Source organism: Sphaerodactylus townsendi, linkage group LG03 (genome assembly GCF_021028975.2).
Source record: "Sphaerodactylus townsendi isolate TG3544 linkage group LG03, MPM_Stown_v2.3, whole genome shotgun sequence".
Lineage (NCBI taxonomy): Eukaryota > Metazoa > Chordata > Lepidosauria > Squamata > Sphaerodactylidae > Sphaerodactylus > Sphaerodactylus townsendi.
The window spans coordinates 94,249,245-94,276,053 of record NC_059427.1 but is presented as its reverse complement, the minus strand read 5'-3'; the positions used below and the strand labels follow the sequence as shown (position 1 = coordinate 94,276,053).

Sequence of the window (26,809 nt, the reverse complement as noted above, 5' to 3'; positions counted from 1 at the left end):
TCTTTTTGTATTTTTCTTTTATTTCTCCTGTTTCATTGTGCAGTGTTTGACACTGAACCAAAAATAAAATATCGGATCAAATTTAGAAATATATTTATCAGAAAAATACCAGTTATAAATCATTGCACTTTTCCAAATGTCATCAAGCAGGACGCCACTATATTAAGTGCAACAGGAAATCCCTTAAAGAGAAAATACTTCCTAATGCAAGGAATGGTCTATATGGAGTTTGGGTAGGCACTGCTGTTACTAACCTTGCAGACCAAAGCAGATTGGCACACATTATGTGTAACCACATACAGCAAACATGGAAAATAGTGAACTTTCCCCCCCCCCCCCCCCCCCCCAGTGCCCCTTGCCCCATACTGCATGGTGCTTCTTCACAACTCTTATTTTTGGAAGAGAACCCAGTGGGATCTCTAGAGACTGATATTATGTGCAAAATGTTGTGGCAACAGCTGATTGGGAGGGCAGTATAGAAAAAGGGTAGCTAAACAGTACAATGTAGGGAATCTAGAAGGGTTGTTAATCTCTTCTGATATGCCACATGTCCAGTTCTCCTCCATTTTCTTTGCTTGCTTCCCAGCGTCATCATGACTGGTTCCTACAACAATTTCTTTAGAATGTTTGACCGCAACACCAAGCGTGATGTGACCCTGGAGGCCTCGAGAGAAAACAGCAAACCCCGCGCCATCCTCAAACCCCGCAAAGTCTGTGTTGGGGGCAAAAGGAGAAAAGACGAAATTAGCGTGGACAGTCTGGACTTTAGCAAAAAGATCCTGCATACAGCTTGGCATCCTTCAGAAAATATCATAGCGGTGGCAGCAACAAATAACCTGTATATATTTCAGGACAAGGTTAACTAGGAGGGAAAAAAGATAATTCTTTAGGAATCTTATGTACTGAATACTAGCAAACATAAGGTTTTAAATGTTTCTTCTGTTTTCTTCTCCTCCTTGTTTGTTTCATTATTCCTCTGCAGATGTTAATTATGTAGAGGTAAGCACTCAGATTCCAGACTCATTGCTTTCCTCCAAACATTAAGAAATTAGGTTGACAAAACCTATTAGGAACATTTTACTTATCATTGTTAAGAGTCACACCAAGTTACACTATTAATTCAGTAGCAAGCTTGAATTAACGTAAAGTTTCTTTTATTTTTCCCAGTCCTCACTAGAGGTTTTTAAGGTATTTTATGATGTTCTAGACATCTGCCAATTTAAATTAACATTACAAATATATATATTTACAAAAGTGTCAAACAGGCCATAAAACAAGAATTTGATATGTTAAGGTTAAGCTTTGTTGTTATGATTTTTGAAGATACTCATTTCCTTTTATATGCTCTCTTAACAAACAGGAATTCAGGTTCCATTGCCAGTTCATTCTTTGTAATTGTCCATTGTCCCATTTCAGCTGGCATATTCCTTTTGTCAACTCAGGGCCTTTCCAGCTTAACATTTGTTGTGCGTGTTAATGGCACAATAAATGTGTTGATGTAACTCAGTTGTTGAGAAAAATGCAAATAGTTTTTTGTCCTAACTAGTTCATGTATTGCAGAGACACAGTATTTTGTTCTGGAAAAATGGTGTTCTCCCCTACCCTTCCTCAGCTAGAGGATACATTGCATATTGAAGTGCCATGTTATATTTTGATTATGGCCAGCATCTATTGGCTACTATCCATTACATCACTGGGGGGTCAGACACACTGTTCTACCATGACTGTACCATCCACTTACTTTTGGAAGGGTTCAATCTAGCTATGCTTTACACACCACTGATTCCAATGGAAGATATTTGAGTATTTGTTTAACTTTCATTGAAATAAAATATACAATATATTTGGCTGTATAACATTCAGAATCTCTTCTGTGTTACTCTAGCCAATGTACTTTTGTAGACTTTAAAAGCCCTGCTAACATCAAGAGCTATTATTTTGCCTCACAAATCAAACTGATTCTCATGTTCTGTTTCTCTTTAAAGTAGTTTTTGAATATGTCTTTTTCTGCCCCCTTGCTAAAAAATCTACCTTGCTTAATTTTTTAAAAGAAAAATACCCACTGCATTAAAATATCTCATGCCTGTCTAGCATAGCTCTATCTCCAGCAGCAAGGCCACCCTATTTCATTACATGTGAATAGAACAGTGTGTTCTTAGTAGTAGATCCATGCAGGTTCTACAGAAGGAGGGGGGGAGAGAATCTCATTTTAGGAATATGTTCTGTGTGTTTGGAAAGGTCCTTTTACAGAAAAAAACCAAATCTAAGATAGAAGGAAAAGGTATACAGTAGGAACATTTAGACCCATCATTCACTGTTTTAAAGGTTGTTCTCTTCCTTCATACGTCCCACAAACAGCCTCGTATGGGCTTGGCTGTGATGATCCTGTGGTGCCTTTTGCTGGTATATGAAATACCTTAGAAACAATGCTTCCAAATTTGCAATTCTTGCAAAACAAAATGAATCTGAGCTTTCTTCTGCAATTCCTGTGTTGTCATTTTTTTTGGTTTGGATCTAGCTTCCACCCCCACCCCTCACCCCCTTGCTCCTTTGGTCAAGAGAACTTGATCATACTCTCTTAATTTCTTGCATGTCATAAATGTGTTGCGACTTTTCTTCCTCTCCTTTTTAGTTGTGTGTTTCAAAAAGATTTATTATTTATTTATTTATTTATTTATTTGAACATCGTTTTTTCTCCCCTTCTCTTTTGAAAAGATGAACTCTTTAGTACTTTTATGGCATTTGAAACAGACAAAAAAGATAACCAAACCAACATGTATTACTATTATTGCCTGGCTGCTTTCTAAGAGAGGTTGTCCATGGTTCTTCAGTATGAAGATAAGCTACACTAGCTCTTCGTCCTTGCATGGTAAACTGCTCTGTTCTGCTACAAGGATAATGCAAGTCCCTTCTTTATTTGAACAATTGATCAATTGGGTGAAAATAAAGTTAAATTTTTAAAAAAGGAATTGCAATCAGAGAACAGAACCCACAAGAAATAAAAATCAACATTTCTTTTTCAAAAGAGGGATATTTGAAGATCAATGTGTTTTTTCTGATTGTGAAAAGTGGGGCTGTAGCTCCACTGTGTATGATTGCTGCCATGAAGTGTACAAGAATTTCCACATACACTCTTCACTAAAGGATGAGAGGAAGCCCACGTTTTGCTGTACTGGCCTATCAACTCTTGTACCTCACCAATAAGACTGGCTGCAGCTTTCTCAAGAGACATCTCAAGGCCACACCGAGCCTTGGTGGACATGGATTTCATCATGGGGAGGGGGGAAAAGGAAAATCTTCAAATATTTGGAACGAAGCTTTTAATTGCTAATAAGCTACTTTATAATCTGTCTACTCTTTGTGGGAAATCTGAGGACAGGGACAAACTAGATTTGCCTTGTTTAAAAGAATGATTACAGGACAAAAAGTATGCTGGCTTATGAATTTATTACAAGCAATGGCTTTCAGGAGTAACCTCTTTTTTTAAAAAAAAACACACACCCTGAAATGATAAAATATAGCAGGAGTTAATGAGTCATTTTTCTAAATAAAAACAGTTCTTTTTTTCTGCCTGTAAAGAAAGCCTGCACTCTGGTAACAGAAGTAAAACTGTCTCCAAGATGCTTTAGTGTGGAGTTGCTGATTTCCAGATGCTGAGGAACCAAACTTATGATCAACCACGGCAAGACCTAAAGGGTTTGTTCTTGCCAAAAATATCACCTAGATTCAGTGACCTCCCACTTCACTTGAGCCTCACATATGTTCCTAAGACCAGAGGATAAACGTGACAGGTATAAAGGGAGAGATTAACTTGCTGGGTAAAAACCAAGGTTCATTTAATCTGGCATTCAGCTGCCAACCAGATGGCCTTGGGACGCTCTCACATAGGACACTGAAGGTAATGTCTCCAGTTGTTTGCCCCCAGCATCAAGTAATGAAAGTGCAGAGTCTATATTAGGATTATAGAATAAGATAAATGGTTACAGTAATGATCCAGAGAATCCATTTAGATGCATGAGAGGACTTTGAATGCATGCAACAGGGTTTCAGATTTCCCAATATGAGCTTATTTTCACTGTGTAATAAGCTACTTTAGAAACTCTGAGAAGAGTTTCAAAGGTGGGATATCCAGCAGAGTGGAGAGCTGTTACCAGAATAATACCAAAACCTACTGCATGCACAAGAGCTTACAGCGCAGTCCTATGGATCTTATCCTCTAAGTGTATCCTTGATAGTACCAGTCTCGGTGCTGTGTTCAAAGGGGCCAGATTGTCTCCCTTCATCCCTTTCCTTTTAAGGATTTCCCAGTGAGTACAGTATACATAAGTACTCAGGACTATGTAATGAAGACTCCGGGAGGCTATATGGTTATATGATAGCAAAGGACAACCTCATATGAGATCAAACACAGATTCTCAAGGAGCACAAAGTTTCTTCACAGTCTTAGCATTATCTCATGACAGTGTATCCAGACCTTGGTGCATGTAGTCCAATGCATTTCTTTGTCCCAGCTTATAGCAGAGTTAGGATTTATATTGTTAAGAAAGCTTGTGGAAATGGCATCCTCATGGGCTACATACAACCTCAGGAGGGTTATTTATTGTTGCATGGGTAAAAGTGTCCAAGTTCACCACCCATCCATCAGTGTCCTGCATGGTATTGTTGAAGGCATTCACGGCTGGATTCAACTGGTTGTGGGCTTTCCGGGCTATGTGGCCATGGTCTGGTAGATCTTGTTCCTAACATTTTGCCGGCATCTGTGGCTGGCATCTTCAGAGGTGTATCACAGAGAGAAGTGTGTTACACACTGTGTCCTGCATAGTGTTTACTATCTTTTCTAGCTATTTCCACAGCTGCATCACCACTCAGTCTGCTAAAAGTTTTGCTTTGCCCACAAGTAAAACTCCACAGCATTAGGGGTAATAGCAGTGCTGGTCAAAGTATGTCCTTGAAGATGATAAAGAAACAAGAAATTCAAGGTTTGGGGAAGCACTGTAGTCAAACCAAAAACCCAAAGCATGGTTTGGAGGGCAAAGTCAAACATTGCACATCAGAAGAGAAGTTTGAAGGAGTAAATAGAAGGTGAGTCCATAGAGTCCATGTGTGGAAGAAGGCTAAGTTGAGTATATAATACCTGAAACCATTTCTGTGGCTCTTAAACCTGCCAATCCCATCTTTGGAAAATAGGTTACTGCTGTATGCAAAAGTAGCATAAGCATTACTTTGTAGTTTCAAATACCATGGGATTTTTGTGCGTTATTACTGATTGGGTCAGTTGATACATTGTATTACCCCAACAAACAGCAGGGACTACTGGGTTTTCCAACTATTAGAAGTGATTATCATGGAGCAGATCATTTACATCTGTTTGTTCTAGCAGCAGCATCTTATGCCATCACCACTCAGAGATGACTTGTATAAAGTGGTTGGTAGGTTGATGAAGTGCAAGAATAAAACTGTTTTGTCTGGGATGGTCATCTCCATTTCCTTGCTGTGTATCACAAATTTGAAATGTTTGCTGGTTACTTCTCTGGCAACAAAGAGGCTGACTTGATGACATAGGACAGTTTGCTGAAGCTCTTGGTCAAAGTCCTCAAAAGAATCCCATAACATTAAAATGGCCATGAAGTGTTAAGTTTCTACACTGGCTCGTTTCTTGAATGCTGCCTTATTTCAGAGATCTTGAAGAGCTCTATAAAGGGAAGACACTTATTCTATTATGGCCCATTTAGATAATGCAGTGTGTGTGAGTGAGACATGGTATAATTCATTGTTAAAGACAGTTTCGTGGAGTACCATAAAGTGTACCCAAGCTATGACAGCTTATAATCAATACTGTGCTCACTGATGCAGGAAGCTGCATTATCACATCCTAGATATTACCCCTGCGGCCCAGCCCCAGCACTAAATATCTCCAATAACAAGGCTACACGAAGTGACAAGGGCTATTATTTTTAACCTGCAGCCTAAACCTCTCTGAAAAGCCAAGCTGCCAAAAATCTTCCATTTGAGTTTATTAGGGGCAGCCTCCTCAATCCCATTGTAATCCCATTTAAGGAGTCAAACACTTGGCAGTTCTGTTTAGATGGGTTGCCATGCTGCACGTTGGTTTAATGAGAGAGGTGAAGTGTGGGGTTTCTTTTATGGTGTTTGTAATCATCTTCTACAAGATGGAATTTTGATTTAAATGTTATCAGGGAAAATGTACTCTAATAAATTAAACCTTCTTCTCCCAGCGTGGGTTTATTATTTTGGTGTTAGCTTTTGTGCTGTGAACAAAGGTCATATTTCACAGATGCCATACATAACTATTAAAAAATCTACACTGATTCTTAAATGTGACACGAACCCCTGTCTATCCTGATGTTATAATGACTTTTCTAGTTTGGGGACAGCTTGGTGCTATTTAAATGTAATTGTATGCCTAGAAAAATCTAGCAAGCAGGATTAACATCAAGAACTGGGTGTGATATATGCAGCTACTGTTCACAAAATATAGTCACACAAAAGGATCGCTGTCTGATCAGCTGATATACTCAGGCACATAGTACCAGTTATTGACTTAGATCCTCTAACACAAGTAGAGTGGTGCATATGGAAGCAAAATATCCTATCTCCATTAGTCCTCCAACCATCCCCCTAAATTCTGTCCCGGGGACCAGTGGAGCCCTAGAAGCAAGGTGGGGTGAAATGGAGACTGCATTGACATTAGTGAACACTGCCTCTCTTTTCAAATAATAGAAGTGCCTTCCACCATTGAAAACAGGATTTGTTGCAATGTGTGTGTCCGCTGATCTTCAGGACATTGGCTTTTAGGACTCCCAACCAGAAAATATTGGAAAGAAATCTTCCTTTATTCTCCCTGTCAAAAGATTCACAGGCTAACAGGGAAGTTAATGAGATAATGCTTTTATTTGTTTGTTCAGCTAAGACCAAATTCAAGATTATTAGTTGTTGAGCATATCAATACTGACTGCCAGTGTTTAATTCAGGCATCAGAGCTTTTCCAGCATTACCACCTGGAAGCCTGTTTTATTCTGGAGATACCAGGGATTCCGTCAGGACTTCTGCTAACAAAGCATGTGCTCTAGCACTGCCCTAAGCCTAGCCATAGATACTCCATCGTACAACAGTCATGAGCTAATTTTTTTCCTCTAAATTAGGGCACCAGTCTTTCTGAAAATGTTCCCAACTGGCTTCTTTCACTAATTTTAAAGGAATTTAGTGCCGTCCTAAGCAGAGTTACAACCTTCTGAATCTACGGAAGTCAGTGGCCTTCCTCTACTTAGTATTGCACACTATTAGGCACCCTTTAGCCAGATTGGACCGCATACAAGAATTTCTAATCTAATGATATACAGTACGGGTACACTGACTGGGATGCAAAAGTAAGAAACAAAGCAGAATCAAATATTGTTGGAAGATTAGGTCTCAGTACAAAATAAAGCAGGAGAACAACTTGTAGAATTTAGTGAAGATAACAACTTGTTCATTGTGAACACATGTTTAGGCAATCAGATGACTGTATACATGGGCATCTCAGACAGCCAATTTAGAAATAGATTACATAATTGAAAGCAGTTGATGGAGAAGCTCTGTTCACTCTGCTAAAACAAGATCAGGATCTGATTGTGGTGTAGACCATGAATTGTTAATATCAAACATAAGACTAAAGCTGAAGAAAAACATCAGAATATTCATAGTGCCAAAATACAATCTAAGCAACATTTGTGAAGAGTTTAAAGGCCATGTAAAGAATAGATTTGCATTACTAACTTTGAATGTAAACCTGAAAAATTATGCCTTGAAACTAGAGATATTATCAGGAAAAAGAAATGAAAAGCTTTGATGGATGACTGAGGAAACTCTTCAAATTGCTTAAGATAGATGAAAAGCAAAATTAAAAAGTGAAATTAAAAAGCTCTTCTCCTTGATTGCAACCTGGCTGGGGCTGTGCTGGCCCCACCCCACACTCTAAGGCTTCTGAGCAGGGGCATATTTCCCACATAGGGGTCACTTGCAAAATCTCTCCCACACTTCTCCAGTGGAGAGGCGCCCCCGTCCAGAGCTCCCCCTCCACTGGCTGGAACCACCGCCTTCCTCCTCCACCAGCTGAAGGAGCAGCCCGGCCAGGCCAGGAGCCCCTTGGCCTAGCCCTGCCAGGCCCAGCTCCACCAGGCTGCCCAGGACTGCCAACTACCTTCTCTGCTGGCTACTGTAAGTGGGGCACTGGGGGGGGGGGCTTGAGCAGGTGTTGCCCCAGCACCGTTTTCTCCTGGTATATCTCTGTTTCTGAGGGCTGCTAATTGCAGCTTGGCTAGGACTATGCCACCTCCACTCTGTTCCCTGGAACTGCTAAGGCTTGCTCTTGCAACTCAGGATCTGCCATTTCTCTGCTGTTCCTTCTCAATTCTGGCTTCAGGGAGGTCCCAGCTCTTTGGTAAGTCCAAGGGTGGGTTGGTTGGTTGTGGGGCGCTCCAGGGTCCCTGAGTAGGCATCTGTAACAAGAAGAGGGGTGAAACAGACTCTAGGTACTGGGAGGTAGCCCCATCCCTGGACAGCTCTGCTTTGTTTTTTAATAGCCATTCCCCACAACAGCTGTATGGCTACAGGATATCGAAGTCAGAATCCAGACCGAACTCTTTTAAGAAGTGAACATTTCATTTGTCCCTCAGTCAGCACTTTATGTACATATATATAAAGTTATGCTTTGCTCTATCCTGAAATTATTCAAATTACCAGAAATGTTTTGATTGAGTACTTGCCTATAAGAACCTGCTCAAAGAGGGTGTTTTAGAACACAGAGACCCATTTATGTACATTTGGGTATTTTAAAATTTCTTATGTTCTTATGTATTTTATTGCTCTATAGGTGTTAATATATGACCATTTTTGTATTATTTATGGGAAATTTTATGGATGTAAAGTAAGCTCTGAAATGCCCTTGGGGGTGTCCAGAGGGGCTTTAAGCATGAGTGGCTATGATTGGAGAGAGTCTAGGGCTGAAAGAGAAGTGGCTAGCCAGGATCCACTCAAACTGAAGGTATTTGACCTACAGGGCAAGGATTCATGGGAAGGGTTAGAGGATTCTTGGTGAGAGGGGCAGTGAAATGGGCATGGGATGGAGAGGAGTAGAAAAACATACATTAATATGGTTTGCATCTGATCTGTTTTATGAATGGGGGGGATGACCAGTGGTTGTTTTATGCTGTTTTTATGCCCCTATTTTCATAGCTTGTCTTATATTGATTATGTTTTCATGATTTCATGGTATTGCTTTTACTGGTAAGGCACCGCGAGGCAGCATATAAATCCTCTACATAATGAAATGAGCAATAGCAGTTATTAGAAGAACAAACAGTAATTAGCAACTGTATTTCTCCCACATACATGTGACACCTGCTGATGTATATCCCCTAACCTCTTGGAGCCCTGCTGGATAGTCTGGATGTATCTTTTCATGCAAACAGAAATGGGCAACTGCAGGTACAGAATTTGACCATGATGATGATGGGATGAATGGATTTCTGAAAGAACTCCAGTACACTCACTAGGATCTCTGAGGCTTTCCCTCCTACCCCATACCCCCACAAGTAGCAGCGGTTATATGGCAAAAGTACTGTGTTTGTGGATGCTACAGAAGCAAACATACCATGAGAGGTACAATCAAAATGAATTGCATGCTCTGTGTCAAAGTCCCTCTTTCATGTTTTATATAGCAGTGGGGCTGGCTTTTTCTCTCCATTGGTATGTTTGCTCCTTCCTTTTGGAAAAAACACACAATCAAAGCTAAAACCCAGCTGGCACTGGATTATAATGAAGTGCCAGTTCCTCCTCCCTATGCAGACTGCAGTGTTTAAAGGCGAGTGCAAAACTGTACACCTGGCTGGTAGGTATAATGAGCTCAAGGATCCCAGTTCTGACATGAGACTCCCTGTGGAACTCTTCAAGTGTTTGTTTTGATATTTTTTCAACACAAAATGCTTAAGATGATGCAGGGCGGGGAGGAAAGGACATATCTTGTGAAACAGTCACTATTATTAAAAAGGTGTATGCTTTATGGAGGGGAAATCAAATTTCAACACTTATTCATTGAGTTTAGAAACTAGTGAACATCTGGCAGCATTTTGTATTTTGTGAAATTATACGACACTTCATTTCTTTTGATACTTTGCAATATTTCATTTTTGTTTCTCCCCCCAAACCATTATCTTTGCAAACTGTCTCATGCTGTTTAATGTAATTTTCTTAGAATCAGCAAAGAGGATTTTCGTTTGGAATGTTGATATCTGACCAAGTGGGACATAGTCCATTTTACATACCACGATAAAAAGAGTACAGAGGACCAAAATCTGACACCTAGTATAAAGATGAATAAAAGTACACATGGAGTTGAGGGCAAATATCTGAACAGCTGTAATTCTTAACCAATAGCATTCAGACATCTACTCCCTTCCCACATTCTCTATAGCACATATGTGCCCTACATGAAGGAAAATACATTAAAATGTTTGATAAGGAAGCACTACATTTTCTTACTTTTTCCCAAAGAGTGTAGGATACTATTCATGGTTCTTCTTCCTCCATTTTAGTCTCAGAAAATATTAAGTTGGGCTGAAAGATAGAGACTGGACCAAGGTCATTCAGTGGAATTCAGGGTTGGCTCTGCATGCCAAAGAGTGGAGACCCAGATCCAAATTTCCATATATTTTCACAAACAGTACTTGCTAAGTACTATAACCCTTTACCTTTTTTACCATTGCATTGGATGCACATCCAACCCCCATAAGGTAAAGTATCATGATATAAACACAGCAGTTTCTATTGCACACGAGTTTAGTGTTCTAAGACTACATATAGACTTTTGGTGGCTCCATTCATTCCAAAAGGGCTTTTAAAAGCATGTCTTATTTGAAAGAAGAATCCAGCATATGTGCTATAGAGAATGTGGGAAGGGAGTAGATGTTAATTTCACTGTAGCCTAGAAGTTTTTTTAAAATAGCTGATCAGTCAAGTGTACTGAGATGAATAAAATTTAGCATATATACCAACTTGTAAAAAGTTTTAAAACATTTTAGCAGTTCTGAAAAATCACATACTCTGTGAAAGAAGACAAAATTGTGCCACCCAGGGATCGTTTTCAGAGCATTTCCCGTATTGTACATGAGACATTTTGTTACAAATTATTCAACAATCTAGAAGAAAAAGTGAAGAGCTAGCAGCATAGTCATCAATTCAGTGTGCTGCGTAACCACGTTACTGTAATGTCCTCAAATAGAAAATTTCTAGAGAAAAGAGGTGATTTCCAAGACAGTATGCTCTGTTGCAGGAAAAGCAATGAGGAATGGTACTGCCAAATTAATGTCCATTTGCTATTACACAAGAATAATAGAAGTTGAATGCACTGCTATGAATTTCCTGGATTTGCTACAGGCTAGAGGAATGCCATTTACATACTAAAAACTCTGACAGAACCAAATGCTGACCTGTTTTTTGGGTCATCTGATACAGCATCCACTAAGACAGAGACAGGTAATGACTGAGCAATGTCTTATTAAAGGATGAAATTCAAATTGCATTGACTTGTACAGCAATTATATTTGTCGGCTAGCATCAAGCATAGACCTGTGATGGGGAAGCAGCATCAGGGTCCATACCAGCACTATTTGTATGGATGCGTGTGTAACATCTCAATCACAATGGGCTATTTCCAACCAGTTTTTCTGCTGGTAAAAAAGAGGGGACCACCAAAAAAGCTATGCTGGGGATCATGGACTAAAGGCCCGAGGGATAGGAGTGGTAGTAAGAGGGTGAATTGGGCAAGACTGAGCAAGAAAGCTGGCTGGATCCAATCCAATTATTTCCTTTCCTTTTATCTTGCTCATTTCAAGGCTTTTGTTGCCAAGATGGCAGGATTCAATTGTACCTATTCAGTGCTTTATGTTGTTTCCTCATACAGTATTTTCAATGGCACAAATATCAGTTCTTCTCTACAGTATTTTCAATGGCACAAATATCAGTTCCTCTCACAATTGCTACCACTATCTTCTGCTTTAATTTGAAGTTAACTAGTCCTCAATTTTCAAAGTCGGCTCCACTCATTCACTACTTGTCTTCCATTAGAGCTCTCACTTTGGTACTGTAACAAAGCTTCAAATGGTCCTTAGGCACACACAAACACTTGTGTATATGTTTGTATGTTTCAGGTGTCAGCTTCTGATGCTGTGTTAGAAGCTGTCTTTCAGGAGCCCCTTGTATGCCACAAAGGTGGGGAAACTGCATTAAGAAAGCAAGTCTAGAAGACCTGCCACCACCTCCTTTTGTTTTTTCATCCACTTTTTTCATGCTTTGTTTACAGCTGAGAAAAATGATTCCAAGAGCCTGTCACTGAGCAGCACCTACTCAATCTCAGCCAAGAGCAATTATGTCCTTCATATTTTGTTTAGCTAACAGAGGGCAGAGATCTCTGAATGGCTTAGAACTGTGTTTCCCAACTGATGGGTTGAGAGTGTGGTGGGATTCAAATAATTTAACAATCGGTTCTGGTGGTGGGATTCAAATAATTTAACAACTGGTTGTTTACAAGCACTATTTTAACAACTGGTTCTGCCGCAGTCGTGCAAACCTACTGAATCCCACCGCTGGTTGAGACCCAAAAGTGGGCTGTGAAGCTTTTGACAGTGGATCACAGTGGATCACAGGCAGTGGACAGTGGATCACAAGCCTCCCTAATGACTGCCCTGCCATTTCCATTGCACTCCTTTGGAAACCAAGATGTGACCTTGCAAACAGTATTGATCCTCTGAAGATGCCAGCCACAGATGCAGATGAAATGTCAGGAGAAAATGCTACTAGAACACAGCCATACAGCCCGGAAACCAAACACACCCCAGTACTGACTATTTCATACATTGGTATTTTCTTTCATTGCATGTACATGTTGTTCAACAAAAACCTGATAGTTGTTAGAGTGAGTTGCTCAGCATTTCAGGTGGGACTAGAGGGAGCAATAAAGAATGAGAGGGTGTTTAAAGGCAGGAAAGTAGCCTCCATAGGCAAAGGCTAAGTATGTTGGAATGCCACTTGCTGGGGGTTCGTAGTGGGGGCAGCTATGCTTCTGTGTGATATTTGTTGGCTTCTTGAATCATGTGGTTAGCCATGGTAGAAAATTCAGTGCTGAACTAGATGGATGCCAACGTCATAGTTTTCCTGGGGCACCAAAAAATCTTGGGCCAGCCCTAGATGGGTCACAATACCAAGTAAATTTGGACTGGTGAGTCACTAGTGAGGTTGGAAATTGCTGGCCTAGATTACTATGGCAGTTACTACCAACCAGAACAGCTAAACTGCAGGGGAGGTCTCCTACCTTCTCAGATGTTTCTGAGAAGCCAACAAACATCACACCAAGGACACAGCTAGGGCGTGGGTCTATAAGAAGCCTGACTGGCAGATGGAATGAGGAAAAACAGGTCTGATCTTTTCAGCTAACTTGCAAGAAGGAACTTTGGTATGTGTGGGGGGCAAGAGTGCATGCTGTATTTTGGGAAAGTGATGCCCAACACATGGAAGCCCAACTCTGATAATGGCTGGCATATGGAAAGACATGGCTTCAGCTACTCCTTCCATATAAATTTCACATCCTGAAATGGTTCTGATGGGAAAACTGGTGTGTAGTTATTATTAAACATAAGCTTCCTGCTGGATCAAAAATTGCATAAGGGGAGGAAGGCTGAATGTGCTTCTACCTGCGCACCAAAACTGAGATTAGAATTGAGCCAGCATGTATCTGAGAGGTGCAGAACTCCCCTTGCCTATCAAAGTCCTCATGATGGCTGCAATAGCATATTATGTGAACTGACCCTAATGCAGTCTGAGTTCCTCTCTGTTTTTCCATGCTCAATCTGATGCCATTATAAACCTCTAACTAAACTGATAGTATTTCCCTACATTTCTCATTTCTCATGGAGTGCATAAATCTCATGCTGCCTTTGCTCATATGGTACTTTCAGTGTAGTGCAGTGGTGGACTAGGATATGAGGCAACCCGGATTTGAACTCCCACTTTTACCATGGAAGCTTGCTGGGCTGCCTTAGACCTGTCACAAAATCTCAGCCTGGTATACCTCACAGGGTTGTTGTTGTGTGAAAATGGAACAGGAGAGAATGATGTTGTAAGATGCTTTGAGTCCCAACTGTGCGGAAGAAAGTGGGATATAAGTAAATAAATGCAAATGCCCTGCTCCTTCTATGAATCTTCATGAATCAACTGGGTGCATTTAAACACTTCCACTTGATTACAGGATCACCCCAACTGCCACAATGTTTATTTGGAATTTTTAAAATGCAGTTAAGAGGTCTGTCACAAATCCATATCAAAATTCCTTGTTGTGTGCACCATGGACACAGTAAGAAGCTTTGATATGGATTTGTGTGCACTATGGACAACTTTCACTTCAAATCTGGGGAGCTATACATCCCATGACTTGTCACATTTCTGATAACTGTGGCAGTGAGAATACACAATCACTGTGCTACCACCTAATGCTTCATAGACATGACGGTAGTAAGAGAAAGTGACAATCTGACATCCATTATCAGGCAAAACAGCTTCATCATGTGCAGATAAATGAGGCAACCATGTGCAGACAGAACCATGTCCAGACAACAAATGAAGAAACATCTATTTCCTAAGGTGCTACCTCATCCATCAGGTGACACATCTGATGTTATAAATGCGCAGTATATCTGAGCAATGCACCATCTTGGAGGAAGTTCTTGGGCAACACTGACAACAGCTGTTAATCTGTCAGCATAAGGCATTGGGTGGTTCCCTGCACCAAAGCAAAGGTCCTTCAGGACTAGCATTCCATTCCATACTTCAGAGGTACTTCAGTCCAGCAAATTACAGAATCAGATGCTAGTATGAGCAAACTCACTTTGGGATATTCTGCAGAAGAATCTTAATTGCAAATGAACAGTCATTTTATGCATCAGGGGTGTGCTGCGTGGCAGGGGTGAATGTCCATTGTAGCAAGATTTTTTGTACAGATGTATTTCCCCAAGCCCAGTGGTGGGATTCAGCAGGTTCGCACCACTTTGGCAGAACCGGTTGTTAAAATGGTGCTTGTAAACAACCAGTTGTTAAATTATTGAATCCCACCACTGGAACCAGTTGTTAAATTATTTGAATCCCACCACTGCCCAAGCCCCATTTTCAATTTCCATTTTCCCCGTTCCAAGCAACACCAGTTTAAGAGAGACTTTAATTTTCTTCACTGCCAGAGCGAGGAAGATCTGCCAGTGAGCACAGCTTTGTCCAGGACATCTTCCCAACCCACCACCAGACCCTCCCACTCCTTGCACTCTCATACACACCTCTTTCCATTCCCCATTTCAGATTTGTTATTACTTCTATTTTTGTTATTTATTATTATTGATATATCGATATAAGCAGAGAATCACTGCAAAATTGCTGTATTTTATTGCATTTGAAAACCAGGAAGTAGGTGTGTGGAGGGGTGTGGAGAGAGATCAGTTCTAGGACAGCAGAGTGTGGTCCAAGGAACTGCTTTTCTTCTTTCTTGTGGGGGAGGGGTTATTTTTGGATAGGGACTACAATATCGATATAACTGCAATCTCAGGTATATCGATATAACTGTAATTTAAAGGGTTTTAACAAAGCCCTTTATCTTGCAACTATTGGGCGTGATAAGATCTGTGCCTTTAAGAGATGGGTGGAGTTAAGAGAACTAAGAAAATCAGAGGCCCTGTTGAGACTTCAGCAAGCAACTGCAAGGTAGGCAGTGAACGAATGTAAACAGAGAAACACAAGAAGACCACATTACATCTCCACCGCTCAACTATGGCCCTTGAGGTAAACGTTCCATGCACACTGGGCTTTATACTAATGGTCTGCCACCTATGACTGTAGAGCCGAAAAGCTCAGTGCAGAATCAAAATGGCTCTTTAAAAAATGAAAGTTGTAAGTTAAGAAACATTGAGTAGGGATTGGTGTACAAAGAGCTGTTAATTTGCAGACAATTTATGGCAATCCCAGCATGGGGCTTTTGAAGCAAATGAAAGGCAGAGCTGGTTTGCCATTGCTTTCCTCTGAAGATCTTCCTTGGTAGTCTCCCTTCCATGGATCCTGCTTAGCTTTTGAAGTCTAATGAGATCAGGCTATATCATGGTGTCTTCCCTCCACTGGCGTAATGCCCATTGGGCAGGGTGGGCAGCTGCCCAGGGCATCACCTTGTAGGGGGCATCAAAATGCTGGGTTCGTTTTTGGGTATTTTTAGTGGTTTTCCATTTGTGGCCTGCAGGGGGTGCAGTTTTTAGGCTAGCGGCACCAGAATATCATCAGGAGACTGTCCTTATGATACCCCCCAAGTTTGGTGAGGCTTGGTTCAGGGAGTCCAAAGTTATGGACTCCCAAAGGGGGTGCCCCTATCCCCCATTGTTTCCAATGGGAGTTAATAGGAGATGGGGGCTGCAGTTTTGAGGGTCCATAACTTTGGCCCCCCTAAACCAAACTGCACCAAACCTGGGGGGTATCATTAGGGAAGTCTCCTGATGCGACCCTGAAAGTTTTGAGACTGTGCCTTCAGAAATGTGCCCCCCCAGCCTGCAACCCCCATTGACAGCAATGCAGAAAACTCAGTGCAGAACAAAGATTATTGGGCAAATTGTGGGATGTTCTTGCAGGGAGGGCATTCTTGGATGGGAATGAAAGACCAGGTACTTCAGGGGTATCGATCTGGAGACTGTCGATGATGGCACTCTGTTGTTTGGTGCATAGCTCAGGGGTCCAGTGCCATGGACCTTCAAAAGGGTAGTCCCCATCTCCTTAGCAAAGAATGGGGATGGGGCACCCCCTTTGAGGGTACATAACTTTGGACCCCCTAAACCAAACTGCACCAAACTTTGGGGGTACCATAAGGACAGTTTCCAGATGATACCCTGAAATTTTGGTGCCAATACATCCAAAAATGCACCCCCTGCAGGCACCAATGTCCTGGTGCAAAAAAATTTGGTCGTGGTGGAGTGGCCGCCCATGGGGGCAGGGGGGGCATCCAACTCAGGTTTTGCCCAGGGCTACAGTTTGCCCAGGGCTGCCTCGTTACGCCCCTGCTTCCCTCCCAATTGGGTAGGTAGGTGACTAGAATGTTAAAGAATGGCAATCAAAGATTTTTATGGAACTAAAGGTTTTTTAGGAAGACAGGCAAGTGAGAAGATGAACAGCTGCCAGTAATCAGAGAGTGATCCATGCATAGATTTATGTCAGTGCCCTATAACATTCACATGGGGGCTCCTATGTATATTTATTACTTATTGTGAGGCCAAGTGTGTGCCACTTCCTTATAAAGGACTCACAACAGCCAGTGTTTGGGCTTCAGAATCTTTATGGATTATTAATCAGCTTGTTGATGTTGAATTGGATATTATCAGTTAAGCAAATGTGCTTTCTCATACTAGCTCTCTGTTGACCCCTTGGGCTAAATGTTGATATAGTTTGGTTCTTTAATTACAAAATGTTGTTGACCCCTGCTTTAAAACATAGGCTGTTTATGAACTAACATTGTATATTTTCCTTCTCCCTACCTACATTGATCCATGTAGGTAGTTTTATTCTATTTTTATTTTATTTTATTTATATGCCAGTAAAAGGTGTTGTGTTGTTGTTGTTGTTGTTGTTGTTGAACTAACATTGCGTAACTGCTCCTCTGAGTTTACATCTAGGCACATTTACATTTATTAAATCTCCTGAGTGTTAAGATCAAAATGTAGACCATGCGCAAGATTATACAATTAGCTGCACTTGGATCAAGTGGCATCAGATTCAATTCAAACTTAACTGTGTGACTCCTGGTGAAATTTCTGATTCTGACTATGTGCTGAGCACACGTAGAACCTCTTATTGAATTTATTGAACTTAATGAGCAGCAGTGGCGTAGGAGGTTAAGAGCTCGTGTATCTAATCTGGAGGAACTGGGTTTGATTCCCAGCTCTGCCGCCTGAGCTGTGGAGGCTTATCTGGGGAATTCAGATTAGCCTGTACACTCCCACACACGCCAGCTGGGTGACCTTGGGCTAGTCACAGCTTTTCGGAGCTCTCTCAGCCCCACCCACCTCCCAGGGTGTTTGTTGTGAGGGGGGAAGGGCAAGGAGATTGTAAGCCCCTTTGAGTCTCCTGCAGGAGAGAAAGGGGGGATATAAATCCAAACTCTTCTTCTCTTCTTCTTATTAATAAATAGGAAATTAATTCTCCTGGAAAGAGGCAGGGCCAGACACAATAGCCCTTCTTTATGCTAGTGTATTCTGAGGAGCCAACTGTCTTTAGTCTATGTCACACTGGTACAGCCGCCTACCCTATCATAGAGCAGCACTGGCATGAGAAGGAATCCTGTTGTCAAACGTGTGTGAAGAATGACTATATTTAAAAGCCAAGTAAATGACTGGGATTGGCTGTGAGCTGGCTTTGACATTATAGTCTTGAAATGACTGACATTTGTTTAATTACAGCAAAAAAGATGCAGATATGCCAAGCTGTTACTAGCACCTTAGAACTCCCTCACGTCCCTTCCTGTGATTAGACATACATATAAAGCCTACCCTTATCCCAAAGACTATTAGAAGAGTCTTTCTGCATCACATCAAGAGTACACTGAGTCTAATCCGTTTGCAGCAGCAGCAGCAGCCAGCAAGGTACCGTCAGCAAGCACATGAAAGAACACTGTGATGAGGTTAAAATGTCTGATAAAGGGCCCAAAGATGCCAAAAAGATTGTGATTATCTGTGAAAAGCAAATTGAAACCTCACATTGTTACTGTATGTGCTTAAAATGTGTCTTTTACAGGTTAGTGTAGACTTGTTATCTTCATTACATCTGTTTCTGAGGAGACCTGGGTTCAAATCTTTATTGAGCCATAAAGCTGTCTGATATTAGATCAACTGTCATTTTTTGAAATCTCTGCCCCAACTTCAGGGGGAATCTGCCGAATTCACAGCTGATCAATATAATGAATGAACTTCTCAAAATTAAATGTGGATTAACTTTAAGTCCCATCTCAGAGCACAAATCATTCCAGACAGTAGTAGTCTAAGGATGGAAATGAATTACAAGCAATTCCAAAGAACCTCAACCTGCCTTCTGTGACATCCTTTCATTAAAGACTTTTTTAAATTGTTCAGTTATTGTCATGTACTGTTTCAAAAACATTCACAAACATAAGTATCATGTCAAGTATCATGTTAATAAACTTTCAGTTGGCAAAATGGCTACATCCTGCCAAATTCCAATCATCATATATACATCAGTGTCTTAGGTCCTTGCTTCTTGGGAGCTCTGCTTATTCTTTCCCATTATTAGTGGATGTGGTACAGTGCAGTATAGATGACTGGGTAATGGTATGTTTGAATTTATTGTTGTTTCACTCAGATTTAAACATTTTTGCAATTTTATAAGATTGAAAAATTTATAAGGACAAAATTAATAGGGACAACCCTCTTCATTCTCTTAAATTATAAGAACTGTCATGTTAATCAGTTAATCAGTTAATCAGAAAGTCAGCTGAGAAATATGAAGGGATCCATACATATTTCATGGAGAAAGATTACACAGTTTGTCTAAAAGGTAAACATTTTAAATATGTATTTCTTTATTATTTAATACACTTTTATCCCACCCACCTTTTCCCATTTCATTCAAGGTGGTATGCATAAGATTCCCTGAACATCTCCACCACATTGATTAGGCCCCAAACTACGGAGCTTTAGCAAGTCTGCTGGATCATGTGTCTTCTGAGTACATCTCGGATCCACAAAGTAGAAAGTACAGTTTACATACCCTGGACTACCCCATATTCCGTACTATTTCAACTCAGTTTACTTTCTTGAATGATCCAAAGACTTCTCATCATCATATAAATGCCTTTCAGTGGAGAAGAACAAATTTATTTATGTATTTATTTATTTTTAAATCATTTCCAGCCACACAGGCTCACTGTGATGGTGAATGTCAAAACATTAAATATTTGAGACACTGTGGTTCTTTTCCTACCCTAAAGCCACATTATCTTGTAAGCTTTCAGATACACTTTGTACACTTTCAGATGTACTTACGCTAACACTAGTGCATATGCCCAGAGGCTCTTGGTTGTTACCTCCTTTGTTACCTTTGTTGTTACCTTTGTTGTTACCTGTTCCAGGACACAGCTGAACATGAACTATGCTGATGCACCCCCGCTCAGCTGGCCATGCAGAAACGGCCTGCGAGACTTGGAATTGTGGCAAGGGTTTGGCAGTCAAAAAGTCAAGAATCTCACTGAGTAACCTGGACCCATCACTCTCTTATCTTTTCCCCAAAATGTTCTTGTAGGAAGAAAATGAAGGCCCTGTATGCATAAAGAAAGGGCAGGATAAAACCAGAATCAGATAAAATACAGGAAAGGATAATAATTGTAGAGTGGAGGAGTCAGTCCAAAAAGATAGGTGCTGCTGAGTGAGAACCAAAAATTAGGAAAGGAGAAAACTTCTATCAGTGCTGGGGGGATTTGCTGGGATTGTAGGAAATAAGGATCTCAGCTAGCCAAGGAAACTGCAAACCCTAGTCATGATGGCAGAACTAATATGATCTTCACTTGACATAATCTGTTCAGACTTATTCCTCCAGGAGAGCACCTCTCGGTTTCTGCGTTTGCTTGTGGCAATGCTATTTCCTTTGCATGGATGCAGCCAGAAGCTCCACAACTAATCTAATGTGAAAGCCGGCTGCCTGCGTTGCACTTGACACCCTAGCCTAAAGCTGCAGTGGTCCATCACCCATCAGTGACAGGAAAGCGGTAAGCACTGCTGGTTTGTTTTTAATTTGCGGGCTTTTTGCATTCTCACCCCTCCCTTAATGCAGTTTGTCACTGGAGTAAGATTGCTGTGCCAGGAATAAGTGACATAACAAATAAGAAGTATTAAGCTCTCTATCATCATTGCGGCTAGGCTACTGATTTTAATGCCTGCTTCTCCTCTCCCTGCCCCTCTCCATCCTTAAGGCCCAACTGCTGTCCACATAGAAGATCAAAGAGATGGATTTGGGAACAGGCATCACCTCTTTGGCCTGGGATGGAAGTGAAGGACAGCCTTGGGCTGGCAGGAGGTTTTTTATCATCATACAATGCTATCAGTCAGCTTTCCAATGTATTTTAGGCTATGTGGCACCTTGTTATGACTCCCCCAGGGAATCCCATGTCAGGCTGTACTGCTATATCCAGTGATATATATGATTTCTTCCTCATTATGCCCTCCTCTTCATCCTACCCTACAGAAAAAAATGGCAGATTGACGGTCTTTGCTCGCCATTATTCAACTTAGAACGGGATGGTTCAGTTTCTCTGGCAGGCATTCTTAGTATCCTTTTTATTTTAATAATATTTTCTGAAATGATTCACCTTAGGAAAGGAAGATGAAGGAATGGATCTTAGAGGATGCCTATCTAGAAAGTGTATTTTTCTCCCCACATAATAAACATGATTCATATTTTATTCTGTTGCCAGAATGTCCAGTTTTTAAAGCCATAAAACCACAGTACTTTATCAATGAAAAGGTGACTAATTTTCTTCAACTAATTCATTTATTACAATTGCATGCTCCATGGCCTCTTATTGGATAGTTCCTGTGGCATCCTGTACTACTGAACAATAGCAGTCATTATCTCTATGACATCATTGTTTTGTGACTTACTATCATAATTATTATTACTTATATAGCATCATCTGTATACCCTGTCTGTCTGTCTGTCTGTCTGTCTGTCTGTGTCTCTCTCTTTCTTTCTCTCTTTCTCTCTTTCTCTCTTTCTCTCTTTCTCTCTTTCTTTCTTTCTTTCTTTCTTTCTTTCTTTCTTTCTTTCTTTCCCTGCTTAGTTTCTGGGGTCTCATGAAATCAGGCTAGCTTGGGCCCAGCATTTATAAAGTATTAAAATTGTTCACAAACTTACTTGGATAAATGATTGGAAACTGGCCCCGTTTCCTCTTTGTGTTTGTGAGTTCAAAATGCATAGCTACTCAGATGCACACCTTTGAATGGACGTTTCTTGTGGATAGGACATATTGCTTTGCTCCCTTTTTCAACAAATTTTATTATTTTGTATATCACAACATTAAGGGGGTTGCATGCTTCATATTTACATGTGTTGTGGTTTAAATGCCCTAAACTTTTTTTCTACACTGGAGAAATGAGAGGAGGAGCTCTTGTTGGGCTCCCAGAGCTGGTGTAGATTCTCCACCAATTGGAAGCATTCCCTTAGCAGAGGGCAGGAATAGGTGGCAGGGGGGCTGTGGTGATTTGAGCTGTGGCCAAACAGGAACAGCCAATCAGAAGGCAGGAAAAACAGGATAGCTGTGTGGATTCAAATGTTTATGCCTGTGTATGCATTGTGAAAAAATAATAATAAAAAGTATCAGGTTTGTGAGAAGGGGCAGAATGAAAATGGATAATTTTCACCAACCTCAACTCGATTCCTTCACGGAAAACAGGCACCTATGCAAAGGAAAAAGAACGGACCCAGATTCAAAAATAACTGCTGCAGACTGTTGTTATTATGTTGTGCAGAATCAACCAATGAGAAAGGACATACTGATTCATACATTCTTTGGTCTGCTTTGATTTATGATTAAACCTTTAGAAAGGGCAATTCATTTATAATTTTCTTTTATTTAGATCTTTCCACTAAATACAAGTTTGGATCATTTTCTATACTACTTTCTGTTGTGTCTGGCTGAGGATGTTGTGTGCCTTCTAGTTGGGGTTGTTTGGACCTCTTCAGCCCCTGTAGTTTTGGGGAGTAGCTTAAGAGAATGGAGTTTAGTTTTGGTGTCAGCTGTATTCTGAGATTAAAAAACCAAATTATGGATAAGGCCTTGTAGAACCTCATTTTCTTACCATTACCAGATCCTGCACTTACCCCATTTAACTCATGACTATGCATGCTGCTTCTCTGCAGACACAGATTTAATCAAGTGTGTGTGTGGTGGGAGAGGGGGGTTGCAATGTAGTTTTTATTGTATAGATAGGGACCTGAGACAGGAAAATATTGACTTTCAAAAGACCACACAATGAATCCCAGTCTCTTTATTGAAGGTCAGTTCTTGAACCACTGGACAAGTTTTCATCAGGGCTCTCCCCCCCCCCCCCAATGGTTTATTTCTAACAGATGGTAGCACAGAGCAGAGAGAAAAGTGGACATTAGTTGCATGTGTTCCCACGCACTTTACATATTGTCCAAGCACTTAACAAATTGTTAAAGGCATAGATAAAGATGATAAGGTCTACTTCCTTACAGAGATTACTGTCTTTGTAGCTCTTATTGCTGCTCCACACAGCAATTTTCTCTGTTGTTACCATTCTTCGCCCCCCCCCATGTCAATTTCTTTGTTGCACCTGAGGACTATTTTTTTTTAAAAAAGGGAATTAACTATAATGTTAGAACAATCTATCCCCACAAGTTACATTTCATTGTGTAGTTTTAAGGGGAGATGTACAGGTTCCACTCTTCCTTTACAACTTGACAATAAATGGTCTAGAGACTTACTTTAAAAAAAACCCTGTAGAACTTGTAGATCATGACAATAGATCATTACAACATTATAATGTTATAGTAATCCAACAAGTCCTGATTTGTTTTAGAAAGGTCCCCCCAAAAGACCTTTAGATAGGAGAGGGAGAAATTGCAGCAACAGGGTCTGAGGCAAGGAAAATGGCATTGATGTGGGAAGGATATGCAAAAAACATGCAACAATCCACATGGTGTATAAATAGGGTTGCCATCTCTCAGTTGGGAAATACCTGGAGATTTACAGGGGAGGGGAGAGCCTGGGGAGGAAGGGGTTGGGGAGGGGCAATGCCTCAGTGGAGTATAACGGCATAGAGAGCATTCTCCCAAGCATGCATTTTCTGCAAGGGAACTGATCTCTGCCATTTGGAGATCTAATTACAGGAGATTTCTCCGTCACACCTGAAGGTGGCACTGGCAGCCCTATGTCTAAAGGGAGTTTCCCTGTGATCTTTCCAAACAGACAGGTTTGGGAGAAATTCAAGCAAAGCAAGGAAAAACACAGAAGCAGGATGAACCAAGAATAATGGCATTTGGATTTTTCCCCAAACAACAATGCTGTAAGGAAGACAAGGTGGAGCAAAACACCTATGTGGTTATAGCTGGGTTTTCAACCTCCAGGTGGTGGCTGGAAATCTCCTGAGATTACAATTTATCTCCAGGTGACAGAGATCAGTTCACCTGGAGAAAATGGCTCATTTGGAAGGTGGGCATTATGGCTTTATATCACATTTGAAGTTCCCCCTCCCCAAATCTTGCCCTCCTCAGGCTCCATCCCCAAAATCTCCAGTCATTTCCCACCCTGGAGCTGGCAACAGGTCAGGAGAGACAGCACATCTAAGTCAAAACCCACAATCTAAAAAGCTGTATTAATAATAAAAAGCCATTTCCCCTTGGTAAATGTACCCACTTATTGAATCTACCAGAGACAAGCAGCTCACATTATTCTCTCTACTGAAGACAATTAGTGTGGGCATATTTTCAAGGCAGATGTGTCATCAGCAGGAAAGTAGATTAAGCCCATCAAACTCCAACCTGAATCAACTTCCATTAATATCTCTTCAATGACGGGGGTTGTTGGACCAAGTGTTTAGTTCAATCAGGTACTATTAGAGCTTGACTGTCACCTCCCTCCCACCCAGCGCACCACAAAAAAGCATCAGTTTACTGCTTTCTGGGGTGTTTTTATATAGAATGATTACAAATCATGCAAGCAATTGTTCCATTCACTTAAATTGCACTATATGAGCCCCTGAAGTGGTTTTGCAGAAAGGAGTAAAGAGCTTATTACTGAGATTCATGTCACATATATTAAAACACATTTACCGTTCCATGGTTTAGACTCAAGTTATATTCCATTTAAACATTCAGTGTCCCACAGTTGTAAGCCAGACACTTACATTAGATGCAGCTATACCTGTGATTGTCTCTAGCCCTTGATCTTTGCAGCTAGTTAATACAACCTACTCACTTCTAATAGATCTATTTAGGATCAAAGGTACATTTTGGTGTGATGTTGCCAAAATCTAACAGAATCTTCTAAAAAAAAGAAGGGAATTAATCACTTAACCCCAGGAGAATTGGCATAGTTGCAACGTAGTTTCGGTGGGTGGAAAATAACTGTATCACAATGGGAAAGGAGATGGCTAAAAAACTCTAGCACCCAAAGCATACAAAACTAAAAGGTCCTTTCTTACTTTCTTGTTATATCAAATAAGATTTAAAGGTAGTAGCAGTAGAGTTAGCAGCGCCAGCAACTTACTCATAGTGGTGGGAGGGAAAATGTAGAAAACAACTCTGCATTTCAGATATGTTTTTTCTGTGTTCTTGCCTGGTATATATTTCCCTGGGGATGTTCACTTACACAGGTTGCCAGCACTCAGTTCAGATCATTTTAACAGTCTGCTCCTATGCCTATTTGCTTGGAAGTTCCAAAGGCCTAACCTCCCTGTAATAGTACTGTATCCTTGCCACACATGTAGATCTCCTCTTTTACCTCTCATTTATTTATTTAATGGGGCTATTTCTAGCTTGTTTTTTTTCTAATCAAGCATGAAAAAGGGTCATAATGCGGTTCCCCTTCATGAGATATGAAGACCTGAATCTGTAAGCTTGGAGGCTGTCTGAGAAACACAGTAAGCTGGGTTCAGTTCCTTGGAGGAAGAGTAGATTAAAGGCACAGTACATAAAATAGTAGACCCAATCTGTTCTTGTGATCTTGGGAATGTGAAAAAGTCCATTGCTGACACACACAAGGCATCCTATGGCTACAGTAAATTGTGACATCATACTCCTGATATCATTACAATTTGACAGTGTGATCCAAGCCAGCACAAGGTGCTAGTCCACCATTATCCAAACGATGCCCTTGATTGCCTGCCAGGGCCCTATTTGCATACTAGAGCAGCTTCCTCCGCTGATAAATGCTCCTCGTTTGTTCTCTAAATGTCAGCATTGCACTGCTGCTTCCTGCCCTGATGCTTGTAAAGATGAAGTTTTATGCTGTTTGTTTTTTAATTAGGGCTCTATATTTGGAGAAACAAATAACTTGTATTTAATTAAAAATCACTCATGCGTCTCCATCAGCTGAAACTTGCTGAAAACGAGACTCCCAGATGGACCTGGGGCAGATTGATAACCAGAAGGAAAAGAAGATATCAGAGTCTTGTTAGGGAGAAATAATTAAGAGATTAAGAATGAAAGTTGCTGCAGTGATGGGACTGGAAAGAGTACATCATTCATCCTAAGACATCAAGGGCAGGACCATTACAATACTGCCACCCACTGTATTATTAAAGCTAATCACTCCTAATGAGCAAATGCTTTGCCATGCTTAGTTCAAAACTAGTATTACTGGCACTTTATACAGTGAAACAGAAGGTGAGGAAGGACCTGTCAAGGCATCCCAGGAAGGAGGATTTGAGTCCAGATCTTACACATTGTAGCATTTGAATTGTTGAATCATACTGGAAAACAAATTCCTGTGCCCTTGTGTATTAGCCTATTGCATGGATAGAATGGCCTGGCTTTAATCTTCCATTTCAACCCACTTTTAATTTATCAGAAGTACAGTAACAGACATTGGGAAGCATAATAATAGCTAATAATAGCTAAAGCAGACACATTTTTTCTTATCATTGTTATCCCATTCCACAAGCAGCAAATGTTATCTATCTGTGGCCGCTGCTCCATTGATTTGTGCTCACAAGGT

The 26,809-nt window shown here is 40.8% G+C and overlaps 1 protein-coding gene across 5 annotated transcripts in view; it reads left to right on the top strand.

Annotated features, from left to right (window-relative positions):
* Window positions 1-6,235, top strand: part of PPP2R2B (protein phosphatase 2 regulatory subunit Bbeta) — a 312,161-nt gene extending 305,926 nt beyond the window's left edge. For all 5 annotated transcript variants that reach the window (XM_048487689.1, XM_048487688.1, XM_048487687.1 and 2 more), the window contains one exon: window positions 587-6,235. In XM_048487689.1, coding sequence (XP_048343646.1) covers window positions 587-866 — 280 coding nt within the window. In that variant the 3' untranslated portion in view covers window positions 867-6,235. The remainder of the gene's footprint in view (window positions 1-586) is intronic.
* Window positions 6,236-26,809: the final 20,574 nt, after the last annotated feature.